We start from the raw sequence: 11,483 nt of genomic DNA on the forward strand, positions 1-11,483 counted from the left end.
TTTTAAAAATATTTTATATTTATTATTTTTATTTATATATATTATTTTATTTATAATTTTTTTTAATAAATTATATTTTTTTTTAATTATATTTATAAAATAAATATTTAAAAAAATATTTTTAATTTTATTATATTTTAAAATATTTAAAAAAAATTTAATAAAATATTTATTTATTTTTTAAAAATTTTTATTATAAAATTTAAGTTTTTTAAATAAAAAAAAATTTAAAAAAAATTAAAATTTTAATATATTATTATTTATTAATTAATAATATTTTTGATTTAATTATTTAAATTTAATTTTTAAATTTAATATTATTATTTAAATAGTTATTTTAAATTTTACTTTTATAATTAATTTTAATATTTAAAATTTAAAATTTAATTTTTTAATATTTTTTTTTTTTTTATAAATTTAAAATAATTATTAAAATAAAAGTTTTTAATATATAATAAATTAATTTTATAATATAATATAAATTAATTATTTTTAAAAAATAAACTTTTAACTTTTAAATTTATATTAATAAAATAGTTAAATTAATTATAAATATAGTTTTATTAATATTTTATAATTAATAAATATAATAATTAAATTTAATTTAAATATTATATTAATAATTAATTATTAAACTTATTTAAATAAATAATATAAATATAAATTTATATATTTAATTATATATTTTAAAGTTAATATAAATTAATATTAATTTATATTAATTTTTATTATTTTTATATTAATTAATATATTAGTTTTATAATTATCTAAAAGCGCTTACTTAATAAGCCTATTATTGCAATTATAAAAGCTAAGTTATAATATTTATTAAATTAAAATAAAAATATTTTTTTAATTATATATTTAAATATAATAAAATTTATATTAAAAACTTTTATATTATTAATTTTATATATATTTTATTTTTTTAATTATATATTTAAGTATAATAAAATTTATATTAAAAACTTTTATATTAATAATTTTATATATATTTTATTTTTTTTCTAAAATCTTTTAATATAATATTATATTATAAATATAAAGTTAAAATAATTTAATATATTTTATTATAAAGTATAAATTATATATTTGCCTTTTTAATATAAAGAGGCAGGGGCCTAGTAGGCCCGCTTATTAGTTAACCCACTTAGTATATAAAAATATTCTTTTAGTATTTTATCTTTTTTAATTTAGAAATTGTTACGACCTGGCTCTTATGGTCGTAACAACGGGCCTATAGGGTAGGCGGAACCGGATCAACTATGGACCGACAGACCAATCAGGGCTGACGGCCACTTTGATTAGGAAAGCTAAGAAAGCTAGCTTTCCACAACGATCCAGGAAAGCTGGGAAAGCCAGCTTTCCATCGCGATCCAGCACAGACGACTGGATATATAAGTTTACGTTCATATCACTCATTTAAGATATCTTAGATAGCCAGGTGTTAACATAGCAATCAGATTGGATTCAGCTACCACTCCACTCGCTAGTGACAAGATTGCCAACCTGACCGACCGCTAACATAAACCTGAACTGCCGGTTTGTGCCCCAAGAACAGCTAATTTTAGATTACTATAGGAACCCGGTTCGTCACAGAAATGGCTATTTTTGCAGGGGTTATAAGTGCTAGTTATATAGGATTTTAAGGTGGCCCACTCCTATGACGAACCAGTTTCCTATATATTAGTATACAGGCTTTCCAAGGGACAAACCTCTAGGTTCAGGTTTATGTTGGCAGGCGGTCAGGTCGGTATCAGTGTGACGAACCGGTTTCCTATATGTTAGTATACAGGCCTTCCCAAGGGACAAACCTTAGTTCAGGTTTATGTTGGCGGGCGATCAGGTCGGTTACGGGCAATTGTAAGTATCACGTAGTTAGTAGAGTGGTGTCTGAATCCAATCTGAATGCTATGGTGGTGTGAACAACTGGCTATCTAAGCTATCTAAATGAGTATAAGAACGTAAACTTATATACACAGTTGATCCTGGGCTCGTATGTCTCGTGAGACGAGCTGGTAGAGTCGTGGCTCGTCTGGCTCGTCTGAAGCGTTACACGAGTCGGATACTATTGGCTGGTCGGCACATAGTTAATCCGGTTCCGCCTACCTTATAGGCCTGTTGTCGCGACCATAAGAGTTGGGTCGTGACAATTGGGCAATGTAAGTATCACGTAGCTAATAGAGTGGTATCTAAATCCAATCTGATTGCTATGGTGTTAACAACTGGCTATCTAAGTTTTCTAAATGAGCGTAAGAACGTAAACTTATACACCCAGTTAGCTGGGCTGGATCGTAATGGATCGATGCCGATTTGCATTGATCCTGTTCCTGCGTCGATGGAATCAACGCCAATTCTCGTCAACCCAATGCTGATTAGTGCATCGGTCCTATATTTATCCAGGAGCACCTACCCAGTAGGCCCATTGTCGCGACCATAAAAGACAGGTCGTAACAACTCCCTTGTATAAACATCTGTTCCTCTCTACATGTATGTCTCAGTGTTAAGGTCTCAAATATGCTATAGCAAACTTAGTGGATTGCTAGACGGCTGCTGACATCCCGAAACGCCGAATTGCATGCTTCTACAGACTTGGCAGCTATGAGTGATCCAGCAGCATGAAGCTGTGTATACACAAAGAAACAAAATAATCTCTCTTACATACTATTGCACCCGAGAATAAACAATTCTGTTGTCATGTGATGTCAGAATTGACATTTCAGTGCTCTTCTAAAAAAAAAAAAAAAAAAAAGACCGCGCATGATTTACTCCTATATATTACATTATTTTCCTTAAGATCAGATAATTAAACACAATACTAACAATGAGTATTCTGCCAAACATTGGCGATTTAGGCCTTCAAAAGCATCGGGCTTTTCTCTCGCGTAGCCACCACCAGACGAAAAGCATAAAGATAGTCAAAGGAATGACAATGGCCCAGTATATCCAGAACTTGTTGGAGAACTGCCACCCATCTTCCGCAAAGGAGAAGAAGGTAGTGCTGAAAAGTGCCTGAAATAACATGAGTCAGTGAGTGGTGTGTCGAGTTATACACGCTCGTACTGCTTACTGAAATGAAAGTTGCTGGCAAAAATACTATTGTCAGGAGAGTAAGCGACTTCATGATCGCGTTATCTGAGCTTGCGAGCATATTGTAGGCCCATATGAACTAGTGAGCTAGTGGCCAGATAATCTTTTCCTTTAGGCGTATTGCTTTCACCTGGGTTGAGAAGTTTCTTGGTTAGAATCCGGAACCAAGTGCCTATCATCGTGTTTAAGTAGTGAGTTAAATGTTTATCGCCATGGAATATATACTGAGGCTTATAAGTACATTCTTATCGCTTCCGTTCGAAGCAAACGAGCTTTTAGATCCCAAGTAGCCATTAAGATCAGTACACATCTTACTGCTGAGTAAGTCTGGCGCGTGGATTGGCTTTAGAATCTTTCTGCGATCAGCTTCTGGGCAATCATCCGCATACCAGTCACCAGACTCCAGGAACCTATGATAACATAAAATTAGTTGTGTAGGATGAAATGAACATTTTATCATACACATAGCACACTTTAGGCAGAGCCATATCATGCGCTAGAATGTCAAAATAGCGCGACACCCAGGCCTCTTTAGTAACTGTAACGATGTTAAAAAGTCGACAAAAATCGTTAATAGCTGGCATTAAGCGTACAGTCGTATTCCACCGTACTTGCAAGAGAGCGCGTGGTTGTCATGATAGACATTTAGGTCGGCAAGACTTCAATGCAAAGCTGTGATATTGTTATAATGGGTTCATTACGGATAAAATAACTCATGGCGTGTCTCACAGTTTATGTTCTCTAGAGAGGCTTTTCTTCATCGATGAGAACATCGAAAAGGGTTAAGAACGTAAGACTGCTGAACTCGCCAATGCAAAGGAAAGGGGAATATGACCATGTGTATGTCCACGTAATTAGGTAGAAACATCTATGTATGCCCTTGTCGGCCGAGGGTGTCCACTTGCACTATCTAGGCATTAAAAGCAGGAGTCGGAAACATTGCATGATGTAATATTAATAGCATACTAATATGACTTACTACATATCTTTGCAGCTACAGGGGTTACCGGCAGTGAAGCTGTATGAGCTAGTAAATTTAGTCATTTATAAAAATGCTCTAACGGGTTGTCACATCTCTAATAGATCCTTGCTACTCTATAAGCGGAAAGGTATAGATCAAGTTAGATAGCTTAGGCTAATGATTGAACTGGTCAGCACTACCTAATACCACCTAAGAGTAAAATAATAGCAGTGTAATATGTTAAGCAGGTAGTAGATTCTCACTAGGCCCATATCTAGGACTGTTATTGTTTTAAGGAGAAGGATAAGGCGGATCAATTTCAGTTTATTCTTGTTTGCTTCATAAGATGTTGTGATATCGACAAGTCGCCGTTGTAAGTGGCGTCATGACTCTACAGCTATCTATTGCGCTGCAGGTATTTAGAAATTGCTCTCTTCATCGTCGTCCAACATAGCCGTTGAATCGAGTTTCTCCTGGTCTTCTGGATCGCGTTTCTGCTGATCTTGTAGTTGTTCACTTCCCTGCTGATTCGAGCCAGAGGAAGTAGCAATTATCTCGCCATGAAATCCTGCCATTTTCTGCTGTGCATTTTCTCTAGCCCTAACAGCATCATTGTGCTTCCCCTCGCAATCTTTCAACGCATCTTGCAGCTTATTCACTGTATGTTGCGCTGCCTCTAGATCTCCAATAGCTGCCAGCGATTTAGAATCAATAGCGAGCTTGTGGACAGTATCGGCTGCATCTCTTGCAGCCCTAGCAGCCTTTGTAGCGTCTAGAGCATACAGGGTGACACTGACTGCGATGCTGGAGGTGTCTGAAGCTGCAGCAGTGTGGTTCATTTTGCCCTGGGGTGCCATTCCTGCTGCTGACTCGGTATAGAAGTCGGCAATTCCAACGTAATGTGCAGAGCGGGCGTCACGCGTCACCGATGTTGCCAGCTTATGGACCTGAAGTTCACACCGTTCTGCCGCCGCGGCTTCATCCTTTGCCCAGGCGGAGAGTGAGGAAGCGCGTATCTTAGCCTTTTCTACATCATCGATGATTTTGGTTGAGGCCTCCCGATGATGCTCCCGCACATACTGCCATGCTACGCCCACTGACCCCCCGAGAAGCCACCAGCCAGTCCAAGGGTGAAAGGCCAGCCACAAGAGGGGAAAATGAGTCCAAGAAGGGATCCTAGAACGATAACTGATATAGAGATTTAGATAGTTCCTATACCCATATCGTAAGGGACCGGTGACATTCATGGTAGAGAATATAACTCCGATAAGGGCAAGTGCGGCAAGTAAGATCCATTGCAGGTATGGCTCGGATAAAGCCTCCGTTGTCCTCAAGGAAGATGCAATGAGCCATGTTGCCGGAATTAAAACAACTAAAACCAAGTTAATAAATGAAGCACTCATTCTATTGCATACCGTACTGCATAACCATACGTTCTGTAATGCCAGGTACGTAGCCCGACTCAGTGGCGGGAGAGCTATAGTATGTCCCCAAAGCTAGAAGTAGGGCTGGCCGACGCAATTTGTTAGTTATAACTTGTACGCTATAATAGATGTTGCACTTACACTGATAATGAGAAGGATTCAGAAGTGCAACTGGTACAACTGAGCGGCCTCCAAGAAGAAAAAATCCAGCAACAACAGCGAAGCCAGGAGCTATCCGATGGTTAGCAGAGCATTCTAATAAACGATTTCCATATCCATAACAAATTTGAGATTATACTCACTGCTATACGTAGCCGACAATGCGTCGTTCTTTAGAGTGGAGTGATGGTATAGCAAAAACAGCAAGGCAATAAGTGCCCAGTTCTGCCCATCGCCCACAAATTGGTAGGGTATGGCATCTCCCACTGCGTTTGGATCACTGAAGAGCGAAATGGCGGCAATAATGACTACCCCTATTTAGTCGTTAACACGGCATATTGGGAAGCTCTGATTCGTGGCGTTTACAGTGATATTTTTTCTCAGATAGTAGCTCTTGCCGGAGGATGGAGTTATCCTTTAGCATGTATAAAGCGGCTGCTATTAAAATAGCTGGAAAAGAGTATGTTGATTTGATTGTACCAGCCGAGCTTAGAGCCAACAATACCAGGCCAAAATCTCAAGGAAGCGGTTAGTACTTGCTAGTTACCAAGTCCAGTTGGATAACCTACAATGGCTGTCTGGTCTGCGCAGGAATGAAGATGCATTCGAAGTATCTGGCATGGTTGTCGGATAATAAAATATGAGCAGCGTTCAGAGTAACTTTTAGGATGGCCAACCCGAAAGCCCTCGTGGGAAATCTGAATAAGGGTTAAAGGTATTACCCGACAAGAGTGATCAGGGAGTTGGAAGTAGATATCTAGCTGGAGCAACCAGACTTTCTCTTACTATTGCCTTTCGTTTTCGACCGTATGTCATTGTTATCCTGCTTCTCCCTGCGTGTTTTGCTATCATCAGTTGTATGCGTGCTTTCGTATGCAGATGTTCATCACCAGTACATTGGGCTTTTTTCTTGCATTAGCGCGGTAAACTTGAGTCCAGAATCCAGACCATTGAGTCAAAGATCCTTGTTCAGTTTTGGTCCAACAGCGCGACCATATGGTGTCTAGAATTTTCCCACATCCTCCTAAGCTCCAGTTTTCGTCCACCGAATAGCGAATCGCATGTGTCATGTGTCAACGGCAATCAAAACCGCAAGCGGCCCCAACACCCTGGCGCTGTAGCATTGAGGTCATCTGCAACTACCTGTACGCGTCAAAACGCAATGGCGCCATTGATATCGCATAGCAAGCAAACAGACAAACAGAAGCAACCTGCATGACGCTCATTAATTATTAATCAATGCGCAGATGCTAGTAAAAATTGTTTCTATTTGATAATAGACCTTGGGCAGCGTTGCATCTATAGGTAGCTGCAAAAAAAGGTACCTGTGGCCTCCAATACCCCTCTTTATGTACGAAGTAGACGCGGAGGGCATTCCGGTAGCTAGCTTGGTGCGGCTTGTGATGTATGCAGTAGTAAAAGTGACAATACAACTGACAATACTACTCTATACCTGAACTATTTCTCATACATAAAGCAAAATTCAGGTAGCCACTGTTAATGCATGCCCCACTAAATGCAAATACACACACCACTCTTTCTATGCCCAATCATCTTCCAAGTTCTTTAGGCCCATAGTCCTAGTCTTGGATTATCTTGGCCTCAACTTATTGGTACGCTTGACAAAGAGGCACCACCTCGGCTGCGCTCCGGATCCGCTTTGCTCTCATACTCTTTGTATTACTGTACTATCCAGGTCTCCATTAGTCAAGAACTCTCCAATATCCCCTTATGTAAACGCTTACAGTTGCAGCTTGAATGCCATTCGAACGATGCACAGAATTCCCAGGCGACGGCGGTCCTATACTAGACGATATGGTGAAAAGCCTTTACCTCTCCAAAGCCCATTAGGGGAAGAATCACCTTATATCATATAGGTACAGCCTCTACTTCGTAAACCTCTGCGTTTTCTACACCTAATTAAAATCCCCAACCTAAACCAGTTTTACACTAAGACATATTATATATATTGCCTACGTAAATATCATCTGAGTTATTATATTTATTTTATAGCTGCAAGTATATATTGTTGCTGCCCAAGTATTATAAGTACCTGATGATAATCTTACATACGTGAGCTATTTATTCTACATGCAGTAGGATTCAGGTAGCAACTAATGCATGTCTCACTAAAATACGACATATAACTGCATAGAACTTTTGGCAACTCTCAATATATATTATATACTTTGCATCTGCGATATTATCCGAGATATGATATTTTATAGCTGCAAATGTATGCTTTGCAGCCCAGGCATTATGGAGCAGACGTCATCGAGCTAGTCTGTCAGAATCGAAGAAACTCTTGCACAAGTGTCAAAGACTTGATCCAGATTCTGGAACGATACATCGCCCCTCTGTTGATGTAGCTCCCATAGGATAATGGTATTTATTAAATAATTTTGCCGCTAGCATGGTTAGTATAACATTCTGAGAGCTTTTCTAATACTCCACCAATTAGTCGATGCATGGTAAAACCCAGAGAGCCTTCATAAAGTATTCAGGCCAACCCTCAACTGTGTAATTCTAAGGGCATACATAATCCGCCCTTGCTATTACATATTGCAAGGATGAAGCACGATTACGATATGCTCAAGTACCCTTGAAGCTATTCGTGAGACACTTATTATTTAACTTGAAGGCATTCCTATTGCAGTCAACATTTTCATCGCCTCTACACCGTGCCCAAGCCTGATTATTAGCGTAGATATGGCGACTCCGAGGTATAGTGCTCTCCGTATCTTCTTTTTTTCTTTCTTCATTGTCATCTCTTATTTTTCTTCACCACCACCCCCCCACCCCGTTCTGTGCATGCCCTCGTGCCATAGAGTGCTTGCTAACGGTTATGGAACTCGGAAGGACACACCAAGACTATACCGTAGGATGGATATCTATAATCAACCCTGAGATGGCAGCATTTCGAGCGCTGTTGGACGAAGAGCACGCGCCGCTCCCAAAGGTGGGCAATGACGACAACGCCTATATTCTTGGCCGGATGGGAAGGCATAATGTTGTTATGGCATTTCCTTCGGCTTACGGCACAAATCCCGCCACTCAGACAGTGACAAACATGATACGATCTTTCCCGAACATTCGTTTTGGGTTGCTTGTGGGGATTGGAGGTGGCGCTCCACAACCCATCAATCCAGATCCACGAAAAGATATTCGGCTTACAGATGTCGTTGTTAGCTCACCCGAGAAGGAACTTAGTAAGCTCATCCAGTGACAGTTACTACGATTATCATACATAAATAAATTACAAAGACTTGATAAATGCTAATAAAGTCTTAGGTGGCGTTATTCAATGGGATATGGGCACATTAGAAGAAAGCGGCCCTGTAATAAAATCACATCTAAATAAGCCGCCTCAAGTATTGCTTAAAGCAATGAAACTTTTGCAGTTGAACCACGGCTTTGGAAAAGGTAATATGTGGCATTATATAGATCAAGTTACTCGGTCAAATATGCCAGGCATGGAAGCCGCTCGACATCCCGGAGCAGATAATGACCAGCTATTTCAATCAGGTTACAAGCACAAGGATGGAGACACCTGTTTGGGCTGCGATACATCCAAAATTGTTGCGCGAGCAAAAAGAGAATCAACTCGTGCTGAGGTCCATTACGGTCAAATCGCCTCTGGCAACATGGTGATGAGGAATGCTAAGAAGCGAGACACTCTCAGAAAGATGTGGCGCGTGATTTGCTTAGAGATGGAGGCGGCAGGCCTTATGGATAACTTCCCATGCACTGTCATTAGGGGTATTTGCGACTACTCAGACAGTCACAAAAACAAGCAGTGGCAGGCATATGCTGCTCTTACGGCCGCAGCCTATGCTAAAGACCTATTGATGACAGTTCAGCCGGAGGAAGTTGAGCTCACGCCGCCCGCCAACGACATCATGAATGGAGAAAGACTTAGGCATTGGGATGGAATAGGACCGCCACCGCCTGGAAAAGGGGATGGAGGAGGAGGAGGCAGTGGTGGTAGTGGTGAAGGAGCAGGAGGAGGAGGAAACTGGTCAGTGCCCCCAAGGTTCAGGCTCCCACCAGTCCAAAGTCTCTGGGCTGCCATTCGAGATCGCAATATAAGGAGGATCAGGCTCCTTCTCCGCATGGGCGTTAATCCCAATATAAGAGATCATCGCAACGGTCGAAATTCGTTGCACAAAGCCGCATATTGGAACCGGCCTACTGCGGCCCGAATCTTGATTCCATATATGAACAACATTAACGCAGAGGATGATAAGGGACTTACAGCACTTGACGTAGCGAAAAAACGTGGCCATGGCGCGGTTGCTAGAGTGTTGCGAAACCATGGAGCAAGCTAGCTTGCACGGAGTGCCAATTTTGTTGAGTGAAAGCCGTGTTGGCTCTCCTGCTGCTGGATTTCCATGAACAATTTACATTCTTTCGCAAATAAATGACTATTGTATCCCATAGGCCTTCTATCTACGAGTTACTAATCACATTGTGTGTAGCTATAGCCTTTTGAGATTGCTCCCTCTCTCTATTAAGAAACGATGTCCATAGCTATGTTTTAATTCTTACATATGTAAAAAGCATATCACAAAAGCATAGGCTTTAACCTGACTATTGTTAAATATTATCGAAATGCTTGACTTTTCGTCTATTTTTAAACTTCTATTCCGGGACTTACTTCACAGGAAGCGGCTTCAAACAGTATCAGAGCTATACTCTCAGCAACGCTGCCGTCAAATCAAACAAATCAAATATAGGGGTTGGATTTGATTGTTTGACTCTATAGCTAACTATAATACATTTGATTAATTGATTGATTTGTCAAATATTTGATAGATTTGAATGTATTATATTTTCACTACCCAACCTCTTATGCGACCTCAGAAGATACGTACCCGGAGAAACGTAGGACCGAAGGACCAATCATAGGGCAGGAGCGACGGAGCGCAGCGCTCCGTACTACAATGGAGCGATGGACTACATCGCTCCTAAAAGAACGACTGGATATATACAACGAACCGTAAACCTATATGCTAGTATAGTTTAGGATTTCCAAAGGATAAACGAAAATTCTAATTTATATTAGTAAATAAACTAAATTAAATATTTAAATAATATAAATAATAATATTACTAATTAATAAAAAATATTAAATAAATATAATTTAAATATTATAATTTAGAATTAATTATTTAATTATTTTAAATAAATATAAAAAATATAAACTTATATATTTAGTTATATATTTTAAATTATAATAAAAAGTTTATTTTTTTAACTTTTTTTTAAATATTTTTAAAAAATATTATAATTTAGCTTTTATAATTATAATAATAAACCTATAGCGTAAATTCTTTTAAATAATTATAAAATTAATATATTAATTAATATTTAGTTAATAAAAATTAATATTAATTTTATTAATTTTAAAATATATAACTAAATATAAAAATTTTAAAATTAAATTATTTAAATATAATAAAGAAAATTATTAAATTAATTTAATTAATAAAAAACTTTTTAAATTTTATAAAATTTATAATTTAATAAAAATAAAAATTTTAATGTATTATTAATTATTAATAATTTAATAAAATAATAAAAAAATAAAATTTTATTAATATTTATATTAAATATTAAAAATTAATTAATTAAAATAAAATAATTTATTATATTTAATTTTAAAAAAATATATAATTTTATTTAAATTAAAATAAAAAAAATAAAAAATAATATTTTAAATATAATATAAATTATTTAAATATTTAATTATATTTTTTAAATTAATTAATATATTTATAATTTTTTAATAAATAATAAATTATATATTATAAAATTTATTAATTAATTTATTATTATATATTTAAATA

The 11,483-nt window shown here is 37.1% G+C and overlaps 3 protein-coding genes across 3 annotated transcripts; 1 reads left to right on the forward strand and 2 right to left on the reverse strand.

The window, feature by feature from the left end:
* Positions 1 to 2,859: 2,859 nt before the first annotated feature.
* TRIVIDRAFT_222470 (uncharacterized protein) lies at positions 2,860 to 3,124 on the reverse strand (the record flags this gene model as incomplete). The annotated part of the gene is made up of 2 exons (XM_014100807.1): positions 2,860 to 3,012; positions 3,071 to 3,124. The coding sequence occupies 2 exons, from the start codon at positions 3,122 to 3,124 to the stop codon at positions 2,860 to 2,862; spliced, it is 207 nt and encodes a 68-aa protein (XP_013956282.1).
* A 1,236-nt stretch (positions 3,125 to 4,360) lies between these two features.
* TRIVIDRAFT_230747 (uncharacterized protein) lies at positions 4,361 to 6,255 on the reverse strand (the record flags this gene model as incomplete). Its single annotated transcript, XM_014100808.1, has 5 exons — positions 4,361 to 5,423; positions 5,485 to 5,559; positions 5,617 to 5,706; positions 5,778 to 5,948; positions 6,204 to 6,255. The coding sequence occupies 5 exons, from the start codon at positions 6,253 to 6,255 to the stop codon at positions 4,471 to 4,473; spliced, it is 1,341 nt and encodes a 446-aa protein (XP_013956283.1).
* Positions 6,256 to 8,494: 2,239 nt separating this feature from the next.
* On the forward strand, positions 8,495 to 9,553 carry TRIVIDRAFT_7987 (uncharacterized protein; the record flags this gene model as incomplete). Its single annotated transcript, XM_014100809.1, has 2 exons — positions 8,495 to 8,843; positions 8,926 to 9,553. Coding segments are annotated over 2 exons (977 nt in total), but the record flags the coding sequence as incomplete, so codon positions are not given.
* Between the last annotated feature and the right edge of the window lie 1,930 nt (positions 9,554 to 11,483).

The sequence above is a fragment of the Trichoderma virens genome, assembly GCF_000170995.1.
Source record: "Trichoderma virens Gv29-8 chromosome Unknown TRIVIscaffold_27, whole genome shotgun sequence".
In the NCBI taxonomy this organism is placed as follows: domain Eukaryota; kingdom Fungi; phylum Ascomycota; class Sordariomycetes; order Hypocreales; family Hypocreaceae; genus Trichoderma; species Trichoderma virens.